General features: G+C 42.4%; 2 protein-coding genes across 4 annotated transcripts; both read left to right on the top strand.

Annotated features, from left to right (window-relative positions):
* Positions 1 to 5,365: 5,365 nt before the first annotated feature.
* On the top strand, positions 5,366 to 13,747 carry pnisr (PNN-interacting serine/arginine-rich protein). Of its 3 annotated transcripts, none has more exons than XM_030394971.1 (12): positions 5,366 to 5,484; positions 6,012 to 6,120; positions 6,304 to 6,480; positions 6,799 to 7,037; positions 7,421 to 7,583; positions 9,347 to 9,537; positions 9,724 to 9,864; positions 9,966 to 10,065; positions 10,670 to 10,723; positions 11,137 to 11,331; positions 11,738 to 12,848; positions 13,389 to 13,747. In XM_030394971.1, the coding sequence occupies exons 2-12, from the start codon at positions 6,033 to 6,035 to the stop codon at positions 13,420 to 13,422; spliced, it is 2,493 nt and encodes an 830-aa protein (XP_030250831.1). In that variant the 5' UTR covers positions 5,366 to 5,484; positions 6,012 to 6,032; the 3' UTR covers positions 13,423 to 13,747. The 3 variants fall into 3 exon arrangements, with proteins under 3 accessions (XP_030250831.1, XP_030250833.1, XP_030250834.1); XM_030394973.1 differs by having other exon boundaries at positions 6,802 to 7,037; positions 13,389 to 13,422; XM_030394974.1 differs by lacking the exons at positions 9,724 to 9,864; positions 9,966 to 10,065; positions 10,670 to 10,723; ... (1 more) ...; positions 11,738 to 12,848; positions 13,389 to 13,747 and having other exon boundaries at positions 6,799 to 6,973; positions 9,347 to 9,485.
* Positions 13,748 to 14,310: 563 nt separating this feature from the next.
* Positions 14,311 to 23,722, top strand: coq3 (coenzyme Q3 methyltransferase). Its single transcript, XM_030394977.1, has 6 exons — positions 14,311 to 14,602; positions 16,305 to 16,442; positions 18,994 to 19,093; positions 21,255 to 21,527; positions 22,341 to 22,500; positions 23,190 to 23,722. The coding sequence occupies exons 1-6, from the start codon at positions 14,424 to 14,426 to the stop codon at positions 23,363 to 23,365; spliced, it is 1,026 nt and encodes a 341-aa protein (XP_030250837.1). The 5' UTR covers positions 14,311 to 14,423; the 3' UTR covers positions 23,366 to 23,722.
* The last annotated feature ends 327 nt before the right edge of the window (positions 23,723 to 24,049 follow it).

The following is a 24,049-nucleotide window of genomic DNA, read 5'->3' as shown; positions in this document are numbered from 1 at the left end:
AACAATTTCTACTTCAAAACCTGAGATGAGCTGCAAAAGTGATGAACACACCAGTTTGTCAAAAATAAACAAGATACTGATGGAAAGTAAATCAATAGTTTTATAGAATTGTCTGTGGTGGTCCCTTGCAGACGAAACGCCTTGTTCTCTCTTACAATCTAGGCAGATGTAGCCAGTCAAACTGTGTCACACTAGCCAGTGTGAACATTGTTGACAGCTGTGATGTTTTGTTTTTTTTTATTTCTTTTTTCATTGAGGCTCACCTTCTGTTGATGTGTGTCCTCCACTCAGCAACGTCTATATGCACACATCTCTCTCCCTGTAGAAAAGAAAACACTAGCCCCATTCACACTGGCTTTTGGGTGCGGCCTTAGTACGCCAATTCCCCGCCTCCGTCTTCTCTCGGAGGCGGCGAGGGGTGAAATTTCGCTCCGGCCCTGATACGCCTCTGGAGGTAGTATCAGGGCCGTATTATTGTGATCACACAGGATTGAGATGAAGAGCAAGAAATAAACCAAGTTGGAAAAAAACAAAACATTAAAAGAGTATTTTCAGGTGATTGTTTCCAGTAACTCTTCTCACTTCCTGTCCTGTGAAAGATGCCAGTGGACATGCTGGGATACCTGATAGCAACAGGGAGATTTCATGTTCTAATACCCTCCTCCTCCTATGGGATCAGAGGACAGGCTCAAAGAGAACTGCACACTGGGGTCTGTATTAACATAAGGGGATTATCAAGGGAGTACCCTGCTCCTCAGAGGAAATGCTGCCTTCGAGCATTTTGTTCTGTTCTGTCTATCTTCTGGAGGACTATGATTATAACTCCATCTGGTACAAAGCACCTCATATTAACTTTTAGAGATCGCGTTCGATTTTTTATTTATTTTGTCCTGACCAAAGATTTATTCAATTGTTAATAAAGCGCAAGAGCAACACTGCAAGATGAACGTATGTGAGTGTTTTGGATCATTCATTGATTCAAGGCGACACCTGCAATGTGCTTCCCACCTGTCTGATGCTGCGTAGCTAATGCTTGTAAAATAATATTTTCAGAACGGAGCATCAGTGGTGTTTCCAGCAACGATTTGGTGTTGTTTTACGTAACAAACTGTCTGGTTTGGAAATTTTTGAGCAGAGGACGAGAGACGACTGGGTATGACCTACCAGCTCGAGCAGAAATCTACAATGCCAGATTACCAAGAAAGGTTCAAGTTAAGGTTTCACAGGACTCCTCTCAACCACCTACAGCCTTTTTAATTTTCTCCCTCTTGCACAAGGCTGGAAAGCATTTAGAGATGGATGACCAGATTTCAGAAAAGCACATATCGTGAAGCTGTCCACTTCCTGTACCACCTTAACCTTCCCCTGGACGCTACACAGTATCTTTTAATCATTGGGCAGGTAGCAAATGTTTTTGCTTTACTATGCACTTAATGCACTTAATGCACTTGATGCACCTCAAAGACTTTTATTGTCCAAGTTGATCGACTCAAACAACGAGTCCAGACCCTAACGTCTAGTCCACAAAACCCAACTTCAACGGTGAGTTTACCTTCATGTACATATATTCAAACTCTTACCTCAAGTCTCTGAAGGTTGGGGTGGGGGGGGGTTCAGTCTAGTGCTCCAACAGCACTGGACAGGTAAAGACGATGCTCAGGAAATAAATTTTTTTTTGGCAGCCACACACATCGAAAATGAGTCCCGAGGTCAAGGAATCAACTGCTTCTTCAGAGGTACCGCTAACTAATAAATAATGTCTTTTCCTCTCAAGTAATTACAAATGTGACGCTGCATACCGACAGCAGGAGTCAGGGGCTGACATAATAGATTGTTGGCTCACGTACAATGATAACATAGTCAAAGAGTCAACCACAAGAGCGATTTGGCAACTGTGGCAGAAAACAACATACTTAATTTGACCAAAAACAACAGTAGCTGCACAGGAACTGGCTGCAAGAAGAAGTAACCAGAGAACCAGAGGACCAGTGAAGGCAGAGGGCCGCCGGCCATGAGTCTGCTCCGAGGTTTCTGCTCATTAAATGGCAGTTTTTCCTCGCCACTGTCGCCAAGTGCTCGATCATGAGGGAATGTTGGGTCTCTGTATAGTTTTACTTCTGTTGTGCCTATGTAAATAAAATTGATACATTGTTTTGGTTTTTTTTGGTTTTTTTGGTTTGGTATTGAATGAACAGAACTCTGAACAAAGTGGTCCATTTCATTTCATGTACAGTACGATGTGGTTCTGTTCTAAGAAGCAGGATCTGTGGCTACGAGGTAATGCTGAAGATAGCAGATCGACACATATAAAAACACAGCCCTCTGACCTTTTTTCAATTGCTCCCCAGTCCGTTTGAAAGAATAAGGCTAAAACTGTTACACACATCATAAGAATGCGTCAAAGCAATGCTTTAGTTTAATGGAATACACAAATCTTGATGGGATAATGACATTTTAAGCTTATTTACGCATTCTTTTGCAGTTTCAGCTGTGATTGAACTGGAGATCATGTCCTTCAGGTCAGCGTTTCCCTCCTATTGCCTCAGTCACATGCAATACTGCCCTCTATCTGACACATCGTGCTCCTTTTAAAAGGATCTGTATTGCTCATACTAGGACTACTTGTCACCTGCAGATTTTGGTATGCAGAGAGTTAAGCAATGCAAATTGTGCAGTCTTCTCTCTATTCCATGTCATCTTCACTTCTAAACATTCCCATACATTTACACTAGGTTACTTGTAAGCATGACAGCAATGTGTCCAAATGTGTACCTGAACTTAAGAACCCTGCCTAATATTTTACTTTAAGTAGTAAAGTTAAAAGTGTAAACAACACAGTGCAGTCAATCTGTCTGACACAAGAAGTTGACACAAGCAGCTGCATGTGGCAGGAGCCAAACACTCACACCAGACTACTGGCCAAGTGGCTGTGTGCAGCTCGATCACTGACATGCTGTAAGTTCACTTTAATAACCGACCGGTCATTTTCAAAGCAGCTACAGTTAATCAGCATCATCAGATGTTCTGCTGTTATTTATTTGTTTCACACTGCATGTTCATATATATATATAAAACATGAATTATCAAAAGTTTCATATTGTATATTACATTAATTTTATATTAATTGGACAAAATACTGCAACTCTGTATAGCTGCACAAAAAACAAGGGGCTGAGTCTCAAGGCTCCACCGCTGTTTCCACAAAACAAGCTCAGATGAGCCAAATGCAAACAGCACCGGCCTATTGCAGTGAAAGCCCAAGTGAACCTCTGACTGGTGAAGAAAATGGGACACCAACAGAAGTGTGCAGAACATTTTGAAGTGTTAGCACTGTGAAGGACCAGGTACTGATAGAGTGTATAACCTAGTTGAACTCAGTTTCATTCTACTGCGAATTAGTTTAGTGCACACAGCAAATGTAGTAAATCTGTTGTTGTAATTATGACAGTGATATTTTGTAGGAAATGTATTTTATTTTATGTTAAATGTATTCTGACATAATAAATCTAAATCAGCTTTGAGTTGGCTATAACCAGCTATAGACATATATATAGAGCCACACCCTCTGAAGAATGAACACCTGGAGTGAATAAACGCCAAATAGGCAAGATTGGTCGTTGTGTGGTTTAGAATACACTGGCCAGAACTCAATAACCATTGCTCCAGTCACCAAAAAACTTAGATATCTTCAGGCCAAGGTTGGGAATAGGTTTAACAAAGCATTTTGAGCACGACTATTGGGGGCGCCACAAATCCCACAATCGCGTATATGAAAACAAAAACTGAAGTGCGCGGCCGCACTGGAGACCCCCAGACCTGAATCCTAAGCATACACACAGAGTTTTTGTGGGGGGCATGGTGGTGCTACAACTAAAACCCAGTCTTCAACTGTTTTTGTGACTTAAACAGCCGTTTTACTGAGCTGTTGGGAGGGCATGTTAAAGTAGTATTTTGAGGAGACAGCCAGAGGCATCACAGGACTTTGGGAACCATCTCCATCACCACCTCCCTTGGATGGAGCTGTCCGGAGCTGATGGTGCTGGTCCTGGTGCTGCTGGGTCAGACTCCTGCTGTACTTCCGAGTCCGGCTGATGATCTTGGGAAGTCTGTAGATAACCGTTGTTCAGAGCTAATTTTAAAAACACTTAAGAACACCGCAGAGATATCACAACTACTGTACCTGAACTGATAATAAATGTGTAAATGTAGTTCACAGAAACTTTTTCTACAGGGGATCAATAAAGGTAGATCTTATTTTAAACTGAGGAGAGCAGGCCTCTGGTGAGCTCAGCAGCCTTGTGGCTTCAAAGTCAACCGCTGGTGTTCACCTCCAACACCTGAAACAAGGAGTGAGATCTGATGAGCACGTTTCACATATTTACAGAATAAATCAAATGTAATATAACAGCGCACTCCATCCTGACTGTTCTTTCAGGATTGTGGTCTCCCCAGCTTGAGAAAATGCCAGATTCTCATCAACCTTTTCAGAGAAGCAACAGAAAGCATTCTGATTGGGAATACCACAAACTGGCATTGTTTGCGCACGGCCCAGGACAGGAAGGCTCTGCAGAGGGTGATTCAAGCCGCCCCATTGGTGCCAATCGACTAAGCATCAGTGAATTTTGTGAAGTGAGGCTTCTGCAAGGATTCCAAAAAAGAACCAAAAGACAACATGTACCTCAGCCACAGTCTGTTAACCCTGCTGCTGTGTGGCAAAAGATACAGAAGTATCTGCTGCCATACCACCAAACTACTCAGGCTGTGTGACACTGGAACACATCATTCCTCTATGAATAGTTTATATTTGTGATTTGATGATTATTTATCAGTCTTTTTATATGTTTTGTGTATATGTATCTTAGGGAATTACAACAGAAATGTAATCATACAGTCTTTTATTACATAATGGAGGTTAAATGAATCTTGAAATGTAGCCTCCTCAGCAGTCTCGTCTCAGTGCTACCTTTACGTACTACTCGTTATCTTCTACTTTAAGTTGTAGCGAAAAAGGGGAAACTCTTTGTAAAGTGAGGAACTGGCGCACACGTGTGTTACTGATAGTTTAACTAAGTAATTCACGCAAGAATTCACCAAGACAATCCTGACAATTTTTTTGGTGACGCTGTTTCAATTGGTCTATAGCTAGACAAGTCGATTTTTGTTAAAAAAATAAAAATAATAATAATAATAATAATGATTATTGTGCTCATTATATTTTGATCTAACAAGGATCTGAATATAATTAACGTACACATTTATTACCTTGGAAATGGAACCTACGATGGTGTGTTTTATAGGACAGGCAGTGTCACAAAATTATAGGCTTACTTAAACTAAATTACAACTGAAACACAATATTCCGGGTAGCCTGTGAAGGCATCAGCACAGCCTCGGTTCACACTTCCCCCGAGCCGGAGCTCGCTGCTGGTGATGCAGCCATTTTGATTTGGAAGCGCAACGTTGGAGAGAAACTGTCTGGAAAAGGTGGGGGGTTGTGTTACTTAAAACACATCGCTGATATTAGTTTCTATCCCACTTTCACACTCGTATGGAATTTATTTCAAATGCGAAGATACTTTTGTTGTTCACCTGGTAAATTAATGGTGCTACTATCAGTTAGCTTTCAAATTTAGCGCAGCTAACGTTAGCTCCCGCTAGCTTGGGTGAGCTTCCTTAGCTTTCCAGAGGCAGCTTTAGAGGTAGAGTTTCACCGACCCCCGAATGTATTTCAGATTCATGCGTCAGTAATGACTCACGACCCCATATTAGCTAGCATTTGCTACCGCCATTAACACAGGGAAGGGTTCCTAGGTAGCTGCAGTCGCTAACCTACAGACAACCGGTTAACGTTAGCACTCATGTCGAAGCTAACGCTCGCTCTTTCTGGTCAAGTAGATGAGACACCGGTGTAATGTTATAGCACATAAACGGCCGCCGCTCTTCTCATGTTTGCAAAATATATGCTAAGGTTCCAAATTAAAGTCTAATTCTAGCTGGCCTGGGTGTTTCAGGTGTGAATCCAGAGGAGAGTGATGTGGGACCAGGGAGGACAGCCCTGGCCGCAGTGGCCTCTGAGCCAGCAGCAGTGGATGCAGTCTTTCCAGCACCAGCAAGATCCAGGTTAGTGACTGATGCACATGCACTAAGAAATGTTTTGTTTTTCTCAAAAAGAAAATGTGCATCTGCAGGCAGCCTCTGCACACCCACCCATTGCGCAAACGGCCGCTATAAATAGACTTTCAGTACCTTCTGTATCGGTGTATTTTTTTTAAATATGTGCATATATTTTCTTGCATTATAAAGGTCAAGTGGACTGGGCTGCCCTGGCACAGGCATGGATCGCTCAAAAGGAGTCTACAGGATCAGAGCCGCAGAACATTCAGCCCAATGGCCAGGACATTCCAGGCCTTGAACCTGTTGGACAGAGCAACCATGGCACCTTCCAGGGTGACCCAGCGTTTGGCAGAATGTGGCAGCCAGGTATGAGTTTAACCACTGGAATTGTAACAGGTTTCTATATTTTGCCATTGATCCTCTCTTCTTTACCATTCTCTTTCCTTTTTTTATACTGGAAATGGAACGGGAATTGGTCTACATGTTCAGTGCTGACTTACGGTCGTTTATTAAGAGAAATTGTGTGACACAATTTGTGGTGCCTGGTGTGATTTATGCTTTGATAAACTAGGAAGTCCCACTTGAGCAGATGTTGATAAGCATGAACAGTATAAGTTCCTCTTGCAGTTACACCTAGACATTGATATTGCTTTGGCTTTTGTCCATTGATTATATTTTCATCAGCAGAATGGGGAATGCATGGCCAACCCCCGCCTCCTCCACCCCCTGAACAGGCCTGGATCCCTCCAGGGTCAGGACCGATGGATGTGGTGAACCCCAGTGAGGACAGCAACAGCCAGGACAGCGGAGAGTTCAACTCTGAAGCCCACCACGGGGTTTACCCCCAGAACAGCCATGGGTATGGGGCACAGCCCGACAGCTACGCCATGGCCCCCATGGCCATGAACCAGTTTGATTATCAGGTATGCAGATGCTACAGTAGAAAATGTTGAAGCGTTTGGGTTTTAGTGTGACAACCAAGTAACAGGAAGGAGCAATCCATAGAAAACTGTGCCGGGTCCAAGCATCTAGGTGTATCAGTCATTGCTTTGATGCGGTGCAGAGGAAAGTGTTGGCTTGTTGAGGATCCAGCATGGTTTGATATTACTTTAGTAGCTGATTTTCTTTTCTTTCTCTTTTTCTTAACCAAACAGGCTTTCTAGCCGAGTCAGAAGTGATGATGAATGTCAGCTAACTAAATCTGGGAAAAGACATCAACAACCCCATTTTCGCTCAGTGCATGCCAGAGAGGACCTTCTGTGCTTTGAACTACCTTTAATTTTCAGTTTGTGCTGTCTCTCCACAGCATGGAGCAGCATCATCCTTCGCCCCCACACCCACAGGCTTCCATCCCCCATACTGGCAGGGTCCGCCTCAGAACAGACGAGATACCAGGCCACCTGGCTTCAGAGAACGGCCCAGGTCCCCTATCCAGCTCCCTGTCAAGCAGGAGACCCCAGCACCGCTAGGTGAGTGTGTTTGCACTCAACTAATAACCAGCTTTCTGTTTGCCTTAGGTGCATGAATTTACTGCACAGTTTTTCAAACCTCAAAGAAAGTGACTTCAATGTATTATTTATGCAATATAAAATATGCTTTAATTTTTTTGACACAGTGGGAGATTGACTTGCTGCTACTTGTGCCAGACTAGATGAGAAGCACCATTATAAGTAGTATTTTTTATCATTGTTAGGTGCAGTTTACTGATAAGTGCTGGATTTTCTCCTGTTATGTATTCATTTGCCCTAATGTGACTTAAATCAAAAGTAAAATGTGAAGAAACCACCCATTATCAGTCAAATCATGGTACTGTTATCACATCACAGCAGAGCAGAAATTAGTTGTTAGTCAGTTGACAGAAAAGTGATTGGCATCTATTTTCATAGTTGTTAGTTGTTTTAGTCAGTTTTTAAGCTAAAATGCAAAACGCCAGATTCCAGATTTCCCGTTTTGAAACTCTGCTCAATGCTCCAGACTAACTTTTTTAACTAGGAGCACAGTGGCCCCTAACTGAACATTTTAGGAGCGCAAGCACAAAATTTAGGTGTGCACACTGTAAATCGATTATATTAACTATATAATAGATATTACATATATTTAATCTTGTATATCTTGGCTTGGCTTCTTGCCTTCTAAATGCAACTGACAGTGAAGTTGCATTTTCATTGGAGTACAGGTCACAGCGTATTTTATGTCTTAGACTAACACTGTGTTGGACCAGTGTGTTATGTTTTAACAGTGTAGTGCAAGCATTACCTGCAAATGATGTGGTCCCCACATGTTGCAGGTATCGACTGCAAAATTTCAGGTTCATGGAATTTTTCTCTCTGAGAAACCTTAACCAGTCATATTTGCGCAGCCATTCTTCACGAAAACAGTATTTTTTGCCCTTTTTTGCCACACTTGTGTCTTCAGACTCGGACACATCCTCTGAGTTAGGCTTTGACTCTGGCACACTACTGGGCTTATCAAGGAGAAAATAACCCAGAGATTGCACCAGATATGTGTCCGGTACGTTACTGCTCCGATCCGGTTTTGCAGTACCGCAGTTATAGGTATATGTGTTATAAAAACAACAACACGAAGTGTTCCTGACTGAAGGATTAGTAGAAGTATTTATCTCTTTTTTTAGATTTGTGTGCTGGCGTCAACACGGAGTGTTTTATTTTGAAAAATAACCAGATGTTATATTGTTGTTTCGGTGCGTGACTTTCTGGCTGCTCGGTGCTAAATTCAGCTGAATTGCTGCGTCATGCTCTGGCATCCACTGAAATAGAAGTCCCAGCTCCGGACGGAGCAGATACGCAGCGCAGCAGACCTGGTGGTAGTTAACACATAGACTAAAGTGAAACCATCTGCTCCGCCACGCAGTGGACACGTATCTGGTGGAATCATAGAGTTCGTTTCGCAAATTCACTGGTCGCACATGTGCGACTAAATGTAAAATTTGGTCGCACTGTCTTAAATTTTGGTCACAAAATGCGACCATTTGGTCGCAGTGTGGAGCCCTGTTTGCTGCTCTTGTAGATTTGCTCCAAAACAAGATATTCCATGAGCTCATCTTGTGCTTTGGAATACTGAGTGGCATTTTCACAGTTAACTGGTGTTAACACAGTTGACACATTTTACAAGTTGGTGTAAACAAGAACGTTAATGCTCAAAAGGGGTTTATTTATCTTAACAATATGAAAGCATGTAGCTTATTCATTTTGACCTCGGACTTCACCTTCAGATGCTGTGAAAAGGCGCACACTACCTGCATGGATCCGAGAGGGCCTTGAAAAGATGGACAGAGAGAAGCAGAAGAAGCTGGAGAGAGAGCGAATGGAGAAGGAGCGTGCGAAAATGGCAAAAGACGACAGCAAAGACCATGAGGCAGACGAGGAGGGGGATGGGCCACGTGTGCCCCGCAAGAGTAAATTTGTAAGCAACCCAGTTCTGACCCCAAATTGTTTTATTTAGAAAGCATTTGTGAGTTTAGTTTGAAATAAAAGGACATCCATGAACTTGTTTCTGTGGCACATGTATCCAGACTGAAGCAATGATGACCCTCACAAAAGATGTACGCTTTGTTGATTTAATATGTGTGTTTATTTCTGTCTGCATCAGGACAGTGACGATGAGGGGAATGATGACAATGACGATGACGAGAAGACCACCGTGAAGAAAGAATTTTCTGGCCGGAGCCCATCACCTCCTGCAGAGGACAGTGAACCTGAAATGACTGAAGAGGAAAAGGAATTCCAGCTGGTCAGTGTGACCTCTCAGATTGTTTCTTCTGCATGTATTTGATCTTATTTTTGAAGAGGGACTTAATGAAAATATTTAATTTTTTTCCCACATGTCTTTAGATGATCATCACAAAAACACTTCTAACAGAGATCCTTCTTGAGGTCACTAATGAAGAGATCCAGCATGTGGCCAAAGAGGCTCACAGGAAAGCCACTCGAGGTCTGCTCTTGTCTTTTCCAGTCTATGCATCATCTATACTTATCACCAAGACATTAATTTTATATCTGAAGAGAATCTATTTTGTGCATAATTATCTCTTCAAAGTCAACTTAATTAAGCCCTGTAAATTAGGGTGATTGAGCAGCAAACATGGGAGTATGTCCGATGTGCAGTTTCAACCATTCTCTGCTAATGCATCAGAAGGAGAGAGCAGAGCCATGTTTATCACAAACATTATTTAAAAACCTTCTGGTACATCGTACTGAAGGTCCCTGCTGAAAGACTATGATATGACTGAATAAAGTCTCAGCACTGACTGTGACCAGCATCCACCTGTAGATCAAGTGACTTCCTCCATTGAAGAGACTGTGCATTAGTACAGATTGGTCCAATTGTTTGACTACGATTGTGTGATGGAACTTTGTTTGTTAACCTTCTCTCTTTTCTCCATTCATTTTTTCATTTTTTTTTCTCTTGTTACCAATGGCAGCTCTTGTGAATAGCGCTTGATCTGTGACCCCCCTTCTCTAGCGACTCTCTTGCCTTTGAGAAAATGGCAGTATGTGTTTTAACATGTTGTTCCTGTTGTTGATGTGAATCAAAGCTCCTGCAAAACAGCTGGCACAGTCAAGTGCACTGGCTTCTCTGACTGGTCTCAGTGAGTATCCCTTTTTCTGTCACTGGGGGGGAGGGAAGGCAAATATATATTTTATTTAATGGCGGGTTGTATGTAGAAACGTGGGAAAATCAGAACACCCGAATACATGATACAATTTTAAAGATTGATTCAAATGGAAGTGGAATCTCAGTGACTGAGTTGGGTTTAGTTTTGAACCTTGATGATAGAGGCATGCTTTTGAATACAACATATTTCTATTAGTTTTCCACTAAGAGATAAATGCATTAGTTTGTTAAAGGGGTTTATCAGTTTGAAATATAACGTCATACAGGATTAATTGCCTTTCAATGGGACCTTGGGTTGGGACTGAGGGCTTTTAAAAGTGAAACCTGGTTGTAAGAATGGATTTTTGTCCTTCCAACACTCAACAATTGGGGGCTCTGTTGTGGCAGGTGGGCTTGGTGACTATGGTTCAGATGAGAGCGAGGATGAGGATGATCGCAGCGTACGTGGGTCTGAATCCTCCGACACCGACGAGGAGGAGTTGCGCCACCGCATCCGGGAGAAGCAGGACGCCTTCCGCCGCAAAGAGCGGGAGATGCTGCAGATGCAAGAAAAACAAGCACAAGAGGCTCTGCTCGCACGCGGTAAAACACAATAACTTCTCTGCGCATTTAAACTAGAAGCGCACTACGATCCCTCAAACTGATTGAATGTTGAGCTTCAACACTGAACCAAAATAAACTTGATAGTTTTTTTTTGCTGCTTAATTTTTACTAGTAGTGTTCTTAACTTACTTTTCTGTTTGCATTCAAGTTGGAGTAGTGATCTAAGAGTTATGTTGAGACTTTTTTGAAATAAGATGTGAAGACATAGATCCATGTAAATGCTCACAGTGTGCCCAGGAGTTGAAATATCCAAACTAATGCTAACTTGATCTTGTCTTTATCATCACTTGTTCACACATCATTGTTCATGTGACAGCCATGTGGATGGTTCCTGATATTTCCTTGTTTATTTTTGAGACCAGTCTTTGTTTTTCTTTTTCTACAGAAGAGATGTTGAAGGAGAGATTGAGCAGAGAAAAGGGGGAATATGATGAGGGCCAGCCAGAGAACCCACACAAACAGGAAGTAAAAGAGAGGGAGGCGGAGCCCTTGTTAGAAAGGCGTAGGTCCCGTAGTGAGAAGGAGGATAGTGAGAGTAAGCACCTGGGCAGAGGGAAGGAGCGATCAGGGCGAGGCAGCAGCGACTCCCCAGCCAACGGTCACAGCAGCAGCTCCCGCTCCACCTCCAGCCACAGCAGCCACCGCTCTTCTTCCTCATCCTCTTCCTCTTCGGCATCTTCCCGCAGTTCTTCGCGATCCTCCTCCCCCCGTAGGAAAAGGAGGCGTAGCCGTTCATCCTCACACAAGGCTCGCCGGCGAAGCCGCAGCCACAGCTCCCACAGACATCGCAGTGATCGTAGTGACAAGGGCAGGGACAGGAGGAGGAGCAGTGCTGAGAGATCAGGCCGTCACAAGAAAGACCGCAGTGATTCCAGAGAGCACAGGAGCCGCAGGAGTAGGTCCAGATCCAGAGAGAGAGACAGGGGCAGAGCCAGGGCCAGAGACAGCCGCAGTCGTAGCAGAGAAAGAGAAAAAGATAAAGTTAAGGAGAGGAAAAGGAGCAGGGATGGCAGAGACAGCAGTCACAGTCGTAGCAGCAAACACAAACAGAAGGCCTCCAGCAAAGACAGAGAGAGGAGGAGGGACAGGAGTCATAGCCATGAGAAAGAGAAGAAAAAGAAGGATAAGGATAGAGAGAAAGAGTCAGATAGAAAGAAGGACAAGCCAAAAGCCAAAGAGAAGGATAGGGAAAAAGAAAAGGGAAGCTCTGCGGTTACTGAGGAAAATGGCAAATCAAAGAAAAGGAAAGAGAGTGACTCATGCACGGACTCTCAGAGTGACAAGCACTCACGGCACGATAGCAAATCCAGCAAGAAGGGCTCCGCCAAAGCTAGCAGGAGGCGCTCAGACTCTGACTCAAGTAGGTCCCCTACACCTGAAGTTAGTAAGGAAAAGAAATCTAAAAAGTCCAAACGTAGTCGCTCAAGATCGACGGAAAAATCTCACAAGTCTGGTAAGAAGGCAAGCCGCAAACACAAGTCTAAGTCGCGATCAAGGTAGTATTCGTTTTTTTCTCTTTTATTCCTACTGTATGTTTTCATTGTATGTCTCATTGTGATTTCTCTGGGGTCCTTTTTAATCAATACCCTTTAAGGAGCAAAATTCTGTCATATGCAGTCACATCTGCTTAACTGTGTAAATTTAAGTCTGATGCAATAAATGGTTAAAATGTGTTATGATGGTTTTATTGATCACTTGCAAATTTCCCATTTCTTAATTTCTAAAAAGAGTGAAATGAAGTCTCAGTATTCTGCCTGGTTGCCTCTGTAGACTCCAGGGCTTGTTTTTAGCACCTTGTTAAAATGTGGAAACTTGAATAAGGCTTTAGTAAAACAAAAATGTCTTGCCCTACACTGCAGGGTAGATTTGCTTTTTTCGAGTCTTCGGAACATTAGATTTTATGAAAAACATGTACAGTTTTTTGTACTCAGAACAGTGTCTGGTGGGGGGGTATTTGTGCATGAATGTATTGTGAAGTCTGCCTGGGCACGTTTGATTTGTGCAGTATTAATGTGATGTCCACGCCTCTCTTTCAGGTCGACATCCCCCTCCCGTCGTAGCAGACGCTGAGGAGCACAGTTAACCTCCTGATCTGTGCACTTTACCATTTTGAATTCCATGAGTTGAACAGGCTTGTCTCATTATAGAGGCAGTTGTGTAGGTGAACCCCTCCTCATACATTTCTCCTCATCTTTGTACATATGTTGTTATTTTTAAAGTGTGACTGAAGAACATGACTTTTTTGAATGGTAGGAGTTTTCACTATCATTATGCAAAGCTTAATAAGACTCTGTGGACACTATAGACTCAAGTTGTAACATTTTAAAGCGTAACAGGACTCACTTTTTCTCCCAAACATTATTGTAAGATGTCCAATAAAACTGTTTGTTCCTTGGTTTGTGTCAATGTCTCTTTACTGCAATGTGAAATAGCAAAACATTAACCTAACGCATGATTAGGATTCATAATGTTAATACACTATAAGTCAACACACAATCACACTGAGGGCTACATGGTTAAGAAAAACCCATAAGGTCAGAAGGGCTTCATGCCTGAATGTCGTACCATTCATAGCGGTACTGCTGAAGGTTTTTCTGTTGAATTGATTCACTGCAGTGCAGATGAGGTTTTGAAGCAGTTGAATGGGGTTCTCATTATAAAAGAGTACATGGACACAGCAAACCAATAGAGGTGATATGAGTTCTCTTAGGACAGTTGGAAACCTTTGAGAGGGCTGAGTTTACTGTACAGTACGAAAAGCTTTTGATCGTTAGGTGAAACCTATAGCCTGTGGTGGTGACAATAACCCAAACTTTTTATTTTTTAATGCCAGCAACCGTAATTTAAATGTTCGTTTGTAATTTATAGAACAGTTTCATCGCTATATCGTTTTTTTCTCCTGTATTCAGCCACTTGTTTTTGTCGGATCGGAGCGAGCTGGTGTCTGACTCGTAGGAACCAAAGTGTATCATGTTTCTACCCGGGTGGAGAATGCGGGAGCACTCTCGGTCAAACTGAGTATGCGGTGAACAAATTTAGCGTAGCTTGTCGCCTGACTGTGTCCAGACAGTATGTTGTCGAATAAGTTCGGCCGCCTCATGTTCGGACTGTACAGCCGCAAACGGGGCGCTGTGTGCGGTGTGACGCGGAGCGGCTTCAGCTGGACTGCGGTGTGTAAACAGCGGACACTGTGGCTGCAGAGGAGCGCCTGTCTGAAGACCCAGCAACACGCCCTGCCCTGTCCCGTCAGGTACAGCAGTGAGGGGGGTGTACCCGGGGGTTAAAAGGTCACATTTGAATCTGTAGTAATTGCTGGAAACGGGACAGTTTGTAACCTAACATTTACTGAAATTGCCAAGTCACAAATATCTTTTGTGGGCGGGGGCTTTAAAATGTAGGCTACTGGCCTTAAGAAGGGCTGACGACAGGACAACAGTTTCTGTCCTCAGTCAACATGTCAAATACCTTTTCAATTGATTGATGTCTGTGTCGAAGGTGGGGGATGCGGTGCGGTGCAAATGTGTAGGGAAATCAGCAGGAAACATTAATACCACTGGCATCATCAGCAGAATGTGAACAACAGTTTTGACATGGTGTTGTGTTGCGGAGATATCCAGTATCACTGTGTAAACATGCTAACAATCTAGCCTCAGCCCATCTTGGTCCAAAGCTCCCGTACTAGCAGTGTGAACAGCAACACTAACAAACAACAACACCGCTAGTTGCACAGCTAACTGAGCTAACTAGGGAATGAGACCTATAGTTAGCTGCAGCTGGTGGTTATTGTGGTGATATGCTGCCCCCTATTTGTTTTGAGTGTAATTATGTCAGTACTTACATATCGCACCTTAAATTAGACGAAGTCCATTATTGTCCAGTTGACAGAGCTACAGTTCACCTACAGTGACCTTGGTTGGTTTGATTTATCCAAACAACAAACCAAGACCCCCAAAAATGTGATATTTAGTAGTGTGAAATTAAGAAGATCATTAAATTTAAGAGTCAAAAACCAGCAAATGTCCAAAGAAAGTTTTAAATGACTGAAATGGTTAATTGCTCATCGGAGGTTCTAAATTTTCTTTCTTAACCCATTTGACAAATGAACTTATCATTTCAGCACAGACTGGAAGATTTGGGGTGCATCATATTAGATACTAGGGGTGTGCCAAAATATCGATACTACGATATAGCGCGATATTTCGTCTTGAGGTACGTTATCGATACACTGGTGCCAAATATCGATATTTAAAAATGTAAAAAAAAAAAAATATAATATTATTTTTATTATTTTTTATTTTTTGGCCCACCACCACCACCCCTCTTCGGAGGACAGCTTTATCTTTATTCAAACATAGGTATACAACCAAATAAAATAAATTAAAAAAATGGTTTAAGTAGCTCTGAAACCCATACATATAGATATTTAATGATAGTTGTAGTCAGTGTGTGTGTTAAGAAGAGACACTGTGCAATATACTCTTTGTTTTTGTTTGTTTTATTTTTTTTTTTAAAGATTTTTTTGGCATAGACACCTTTATTAAGCAGTAGACAGATAGGAAATATGGGAGAGAGAGAGGGATGTGACATGCAGCAAAGGACCTCCGGCCGGAATCGAACCTGTCATTCATGTGAAATTGATTGACAGTGTTTTGTAATTCCTGTGAAATGGATTCAGTGCAGTCAATAAATTCTGAATTTCTTCAGTGACACAGATATCGTGATGTATCGTGGATGAAATTCCTTGCAATATATCGATTATCGCAGAATCGCTGTATCGTGATATTATCGTTATCGTGGGCAAAATATCGTGATAGTATCGTATCGCGAGGTACCTGGTGATACCCAACCCTATTAGATACAGCAACTTTTCCAGTGTTGTGTGCCTCCCTGTATCAAATGTCATGTTAGGTCTTGATATGTTTCTGTTTTGTTTGTTTTTTTGTCATACACAGTTTGCGGTCAGTCTCCCAAACCACAGTGGACCCAGATGAGGTGAGAAGGTTCCAGTCACTGGCCGGCAAGTGGTGGGATGAACAGGGAGAATTTGCAGCTCTTCATGCCATGAATGACCTGAGGGTGCCTTTTATACGGTGTGTGCCTGAACACAATATGTGCACTTCAATATTCATTCTGTTTATTTTTGAAATGCCAAGATGCCACGACCAAGTCACTGTCAACACAGGGGACTGACTGGCAGAGGCGTCAAGCAACCGTGTCAAAACATAACCCAGGGGGAGAAGCAGCCTCGTGCTGTTTGAACGCAGAGATAACACGAGGGATGCGCCGAAGTAACGCACATTGAAAGTGACAGGATTCCTCCACACATCAGCACAGTTTCAGCCAATAGCGTTTCAGCCGCCCTGACGCTACATACGTGCATGATTTGGGGGCCGTGGCTGTTTTGATTGATAAGATCTGCTGGAGGGGCCCCACAGCATCGTTACATTACCCATCCAGCCAAGAGCCCGATGCTGCTCTCCCCTTCCCCCTCTGTGGTCCTGTCGGTTGTGGTGGTGACGATGATGTGTGTTTATGGTGACAGTGTGACAGATCCAGTGCCAGTGTATGTCTGAGTGGGGCTGATTTGCCTGATATGGGTCTGCCCTCAGGCTGTGTCTAAATGAGACGCAGCAGCACGGCTGCTACTGTTGCTGCTATACCTTGTAGACTCCAACAGAATCTTACTGTGATACAGCCAATCCTGACTGTCGAAATGTTTAATTTGATTTATTTAACATTCTGCGTTTCTGATAAGGAATACAGCCAATTAAGTCTAGAGTCCGACTTTACATTCATAAAGGGGACATTTTATTATTGTTGTACAACTTCAATGTTTACTTTTCCTGATCTGTTTCGACCACAAAGTTAGTGTTTTTATTGACCAAATCAATGTTAAGTTATTGAATTGCTTCTGAGTTTAAGTGTGATGCTGTAAAGTATATCATGTTAAACCACAACTGAATACTAAAACAAACACTTAATGGGCCAATTTGTAAGAACTGACCACATGTCAGATTCATACTTTGAATAAACAGTGGGCAGCATATCACTAGAGTACCCGCTAACCGCTGCTAACCTTAGCTGCAGTTTAGTTAGTTTGCTCAGTTAGCCATGCAGCCAGAGGTTTGGACCAGAAGCTCACAGCACTGGACAAGCGTTGATGTTTGTACTGCTAGCACAGGAGCTTTGGATCAGGACAGGCTGGGGCTAGTTTGATAGCATGCTAACTTCAATAAATGTCTCTGCAACATGCTACATAGATGTCATAATTTAAAGTGTTATTTCTTCACATTTTGGTGATAACTGTAGCTAATTTATAATTGTTTTAACAGAATCTTACATATTGCATCATTTTAATCCAATGCAACCCCTTGACAGCAGTCATAAAAATAAAAAATGAGCTTCCTCCTTGTGTTTCTTTCCCCCCAACTGCCACACATTTGAAATAATGGCAATTGCAATGAAGAAACTGGCAATTAATGTTGGAGTGCTCTGTAATACCAAAATTAGCTCAAAAGGATGCAAACACATGTTGAATAGATTCAGAGGCCTGCAGGCCCTGGTAATAAGCCTTTAGCGTTTTACACTTTACATTAAAGATATAATATTTAATATTTCAACAATTAAACGTATAAAAACTTTGACCTTGGTAATATTTTTTGTTGTGTTTTGCACAGACACTGTCCTAAATTTTTAAAGCGTTGTTCAAACCCAGAGAAGTTACGTTTTTATGTGGTCGCTTGTTGCTATTATTTCCTGGGAAACATCAGATGATATGTCAGAAAATAAAGCAGAAAGTCTGCGAATGATTCATTGTTATGACTGAGAAACAGAAGCAGCAGAAATTACATACTGCGTTTAAAGTTGAGTCGGTTTGGCTTGCTGGCCAATATATTGGCAACATGGGAACTCTGCCATCAATACTTGAAGCAATTGTAAAATACTGTACTTCAGTAAGTTTACCTTGAGAAATATAGCCAGGTGTTGTAGCCAAATATGATTTCAAGTGAAATATGATGACATGCAATGAGAGTAATATGAATATTTTGGTATCACTAGAATTATAGATCTTATTTTAAATAATAATAGTTAATCTTGTGCAGATGGGACTGTGGGACTGTGGCTAAGAAGCTTTTGTCTGTGTCTCTGTGTTGTGGTGGGGCTGGGAGCCAGTTAGGTGGATGTCTGCCAACACCTTATTTTCTTTCTCTCACTGTTTGCACAAATGGCTCTTGCACCCCAGCAGAGCTTTAATGAGGATGATGCATTCCCAGATCTCTGCCTGTTCTGCATGTTTACTGCCCGAGGCAGACAGTCATCAGACTGTGTGTTAGAGAGGCAAGGAGGGAAGGAAGGTAGGGAGGAAAGAGAACACGGGTGATTTTTGTAGCCAGAAGACATTTGAGGTTGTTAGCTGACCGATGCCGGAGCTCATGGTGAAATGAGGGTAGATGTGACAGAATGTGGATGCATTAAGCAGCATTATGTAGGCTGTGGTTGTTTAAGAATACACACATCTTCCCTCAGTCATTTTCCTTTCAACTGAGTGTTTGTAATACGATGGATGTGTGTATTGGAGAAGGATAGGTGTGCTTGTGGGAGGGACTTTGAAATTTAACCTAACGCTCATTTACTGTTCAGGGATAATCTGCTGAATGTGCACAACACGCGTCATCCTGGGAAACCACTCGCAGGACTCAGAATACTGGATGTCGGCTGTGGAGGAGGCCTGCTCACAGAGGTAAATGTGTGTGTGTACGCGTGTGTGTGTGTGTGTGTGTGTGTGTGTGTGTGTGTGTGTGTGTGTGTGTGTGTGAGAAATATTCCTGACACGGTGCAAACAAGGACATGCAGTCAAAAATATCTTTCCCTCATGTATACATTCTCTGTCCACTCCCAATATTTTCAATTGCTACCTGTCACATCATGTTGTGTCGTTTCCTAGTCTTGTGCGCTGTAAGATTCTGCTTTCAGCGCATTGTAGCGGCCGTCCTTTCACATACCTACCAGTGGCCAGAGAAAAAAAACATTTAAACGTCAACCTAATTCTCGTTCTCTTCTGATTTGACTGGTCTCGGTTTGGTGGATGGGACAGCCGGTCGTTTACAGTTGTTTATCTGTTTGTTAGTGTTGATAGCTGGGCAGCCAAGGACAGCGCCTCCGTCTTTGCCTTCATTTGAGCTGAGGACGTACCAGCTGTGTAGTGTGATTTGAGAAGACAAAATCAGGTCCTGTATTTATAAGGCTCTGTCACACAGGCTGTCATTTTGGGACACACACACACACACAAAATAAATTCAAAAAGCGTCTGTTAAGATTGAGGCTGTGCTTGTGTCTCTGGGCGTCTCGTCGCCACAGCCCTTCCCATCAGGAGGGATCAGCTGTGGGAGGATGGAGATCAGCCCCTGGGCAAGCAAGTGCAGCTCCCCACAGAGGCCTGTGTGTTGAGCTTTTGTCCACAAGGGGGCATCGTAGTTCACATGTTCACATCCAACATCTTTTAACACCATTACCACCTTTTAAAGTGCCATTTCTTTTCTTTCAGTGTGTTACAGGCATTTGTCTGCACTCACTTGATGATTTTTAGAACTATTCATACGGTCAACAGTCAGTGTGGACTATACTGTGGGTCACGGCTCATTGCCTTGACACAAAATACGTCTCTTATGTGGAGACTCTGCGGTGAAAACACCATATGTTCATGCACCGGATAACTTTTAGATTCTGTGCTACTTTGCTGCCATAACAAATCTTCTTTCAGACTACATGAAAAGGAAATATCCAGAATATACTTAATAATAATACAAGATGATATATAAGTGTTAGGCTTAGATTTCTGTTCTTGACATGTATGCAAATTGATACATATTTAATTAGATAATCTTGTTTGCATATTTAAACAGAAAATATCAAAAACGTTCAGTAATGGTGATATTTATTAGTTAGGTTTTTACTCTATTCACCTTTTTTGTCTGAAGATGTTATTTTTCAGTGCACATCTTTAAAGACTGTTTTCTCAGAACATTTTTCTCATATTTCTTTGCCAGAAATGTCCCTGTCCTCGTCATTCTCTCTGTATTATGAATGTTATGTTAACTATCTTATGTTATGTATGCCAGTCACAGCCTGATTTATCTCGCATTTTTTCTAAAAACATGGTGATTTATTTCATCGCTGTTAACAATACATTCTGAGTAATGGAGTGATACAAATAGATTCCCCAAAATTACATTCACCCTGAACATGTTTACATACTATTTTTAAAAAAATAAAGAAAATTTTAACATACAAAATACTAGTAAGCTGCGTTTACGCCCAAACAAAAGAAAATGCTCACAGATATGAAATTCATGACCAAAATCAGAATTGGGTTTATTTTAGGTTTGCACATACAAGAAAATTGTACAATAAACACAGTAAGAGACAACAAAAAGATAAAAAGCAAGTACTGTCAGTCAAGAAGCGAAAAGGGAAGATGGAAAATTGACTGAATTGAATCTACTAGATGAAAAAACTATAAAGTATAGCAGCACATTCTTACACTTAAGAAGCTGGAATCATGACAATGCCTGAGTTAAAAAATGTATTTACTAATCAACTAATCATCAAAGCTCAACTGAAGTGTAAGAGTATTATTAATGATTTCTCAAACAACCTTTCCCGACTCTTTTTAATTTAACAATACTTGTGTTTTTTGAAAATACGGTTGTTTGTTTCCGTTTGTCCTCATCAGCTTGTATTGTTTTTTAACACTGTGTGGTGAAGCTGAAGACAGTTTCCTACAGTGTGGAATAAAATTGAAAGTGAAGTTTTACCCTATGAAGCTTTATTTTTTTTAAAGACTTGACACACAGTAGATCCACGTGTGACTCATCTCCTCCCTCCTCATTGTCCTTTACAAGCCCCTGGGTCGCCTGGGAGCCAGTGTGTTGGGTATAGATCCAGTGGAGGACAGCATCGGCACAGCCCAGCTGCATTCATCTTATGACCCGGACCTTCGCGACCGGGTCTGCTACCAAGCCTGCACTCTGGAGGAGCTCTCTGCGGAGGACGAGGAGGAGGGAGGAGAGGAGGAGCAGGGGGCGGGCCAGTTCGACGCCGTCGTGGCGTCCGAGGTGGTGGAGCATCTGGCCGACCTGGAGACATTCGCCTTCTGCTGCAGCCACGTGCTGAAGGTGTGTCCTGGGATACTGTGTGTGTTTCTGTGTGTGTCTGTGTGTTTCTGTTTGTGTGTGTGTTTGCCTCCAGCTGTTATCACATGTACAGTACGTGTCTGTGTGTTCATGTGAGCGTATGCTAATGTGCTTATGGTGATTTTGTTCTGTTTGTTGTGTTTGCATCTGTTGTGTGTCTCCGGGGAGAGGCTGGCATGTGTGTTTATAAGTCACATTGAACGTTGACGAGCTTTAGAGAGAAGGCGGTAAATCAATAGTGAGAGCAGCTGATCTCCTGGGTCAGTGGACCAGAGGATCTGACAGGAACAAATCCTCCTCTCTTAATACCTCTGCATTTGGTTTAGGTATGACAGGACCGTATCTCTCTCTCTCTCTCTCTCTCTCTCTCTGGCCCAAATCTCTCTCTTCAGTTTTTTTTTTTACTCAGACAACCATTCAAATGTATCTTGCCTCAGGGCGTCTATGTAGGGAGGCTTAAACATGAATTCTTGATTTGTTTGGATTCAATTTGAAGCAGCGCGGCACTCTTGCTCTTTTATTTTCTATCGTTTCCAGTCTCCTTCCGAGTTATTAAATGTTGACCGAGGTTGAACCTTGAGATTTGGCACCGTTTCTTTCCTGTCTTGTGCACTGAAAGCTCTAAATCCATGCTATAAATACCCGAATGACCCAGGTCGAACTCTGCTTGTGTATGTAGTACCTTCAGGGATATGTTGTCATCATCAAACACATATCGTGAAGCAACATTTCCTTGAAATACTGTAATAGTTTAATAACTAATGAACTGAAACTGTTCCTTTTCTCTGTCTGCAGCCAGGAGGCTCACTCTTCATCACGACTATTAATAAAACCAACCTGTCGTACGCGCTGGGCATCGTCGTAGCCGAGCAGCTGCTGCGCATCGTTCCCAGCGGGACGCACGATTGGGAGAAGTTCATCAGCCCAGTAGAGCTGGAGCGCCTCCTGGAGTCCAGTAAGCCCCCAATTCAGTCTGTTCAGCAGATACAAATTTAACATGTAAATTAATAAACATAGCAAACAAAACTCAAAATTCTTTTTATTTTTCATGTTCATGGTCATTATACATGTTTGCATGATATTTAAGGGATAAATTCACCCCAAAATCAAAATTTATTCACGATCTACTCAGTTTCATAGTCCATAAAACATTTCTGGAGCTTCACAGTAAGACAGTGTTGCAGTGTTCTCTTGAACAACTGAAGTAGATGAGGACTTGTTTTAAAATGTAAAAAACAAAACAAATGAAGAAATACAAATATGAATTTGCTCCATTCTTGCGAATCCAAGGTTGTGCACTAACCCTTTTATTTTAGCAGCTCCAGTAAAGATTTTGGCTTAAAAAGGGTTTCTATTCATTTCTAAATCAAGTTTGGATCTCAGGGCTTCCAAAGACCAGGATTAATTAATCTAAATTCTCAATTTTGGGTGAACTCAACCTTTAACAGTTTTGGGGAGATTTCTTTTATTTTAAAAAAAGACACTGGCCAGTCACTAATGAACCCATTCTGACTGGCAAGAATTGATTTAAAATTATAATATTACTGGTAATTAAGAAAGAAAAGTGTGTGGAGAGTTTGTGATGCTGTCATGCTGCTTCTTCTTCAGCCTCTAACCCTCTGTATCCTTTTCATCCACTCTCAGACGGTTTCTCAGTGCAGTCTGTCCAGGGAATGCTGTACAACCCAGTGTCAGGAGCCTGGAGCTGGACTAACAGCACCGCCATCAACTACGCCCTGCACGCTGTCAAAGTGAGAGACGAGCAGGCGGGGGAGAGCGGCTCCCGCCCAGAGGAGGACACTGCAGCCACACACAGCTGAGCCGAACAACCGGAGAACAAGTCAGAGCATAGAAAACCATCAATATAGATGTGTGGAGTCCCAACTTCCCTGTGGAAGACTGAGGTCATTGAAGGAAAGGGACAAGGGAATTAGAGATGTACTGTAGCTGCTGTTCGCCCTCAGAGTGAGACTGCATTGTGTTGATGTTTGGCGAGCCGTACGAGGCGTCTGTACGTCCTGTAATCACTTCATAACAGAGTTACATAACCTCAGAGTTTATAATGTTCACATTCATCTTTTTCAGTGTACGCTCCACTGAATCGGCTTTATATTTCACCCGGAGTATTTCATGATTTGCCATTTCCTCGATTAAAAACGGTCCTCTCATCAGCTGCATTTCTGAAGAGTGGAATGTCTGATTTATTTGACCGCTGACGACAACAAACACGATTTCTTTTCAGTCCATGCTGCACACTGGAGGGTGTTTTGTAGAAGCACATGTGTCCGCACACGCGGGCGAGACAGTCACATCCTCTGGGATGATACTATGTCTCATGTGAGGGTATTATATAATACAAATCAGGCCCGTGGCAGAGGAGAAGTCACGCTTGCATGGTGTTCTTAAAGAGACTAATAACCAGGCTGTAAGTGCTGGCCACGATGATGACGTCTCTGATGCGGAGTCTTGGGACTAAAGGGGTTCTGGGGAGCAAACCAAAGATT

Source organism: Sparus aurata, chromosome 17 (assembly GCF_900880675.1).
Source record: "Sparus aurata chromosome 17, fSpaAur1.1, whole genome shotgun sequence".
NCBI lineage: Eukaryota > Metazoa > Chordata > Actinopteri > Spariformes > Sparidae > Sparus > Sparus aurata.
This window is presented reverse-complemented; position numbering and strand designations above follow the sequence as displayed.

Coding starts and splice junctions, on each gene's coding strand:
- pnisr (XM_030394971.1), top strand. CDS start 6,033: ATGTGGGACCAGGGAGGACAGCCCTGGCCGCAGTGGCCTCTGAGCCAG. Junction 7,584..9,346: donor GGAGACCCCAGCACCGCTAG/GTGAGTGTGTTT, acceptor CTTCACCTTCAG/ATGCTGTGAAAAGGCGCACA. Junction 9,538..9,723: donor TGCCCCGCAAGAGTAAATTT/GTAAGCAACCCA, acceptor TGTCTGCATCAG/GACAGTGACGATGAGGGGAA.
- coq3 (XM_030394977.1), top strand. CDS start 14,424: ATGTTGTCGAATAAGTTCGGCCGCCTCATGTTCGGACTGTACAGCCGC. Junction 21,528..22,340: donor GCTGCAGCCACGTGCTGAAG/GTGTGTCCTGGG, acceptor CTCTGTCTGCAG/CCAGGAGGCTCACTCTTCAT. Junction 22,501..23,189: donor GGAGCGCCTCCTGGAGTCCA/GTAAGCCCCCAA, acceptor ATCCACTCTCAG/ACGGTTTCTCAGTGCAGTCT.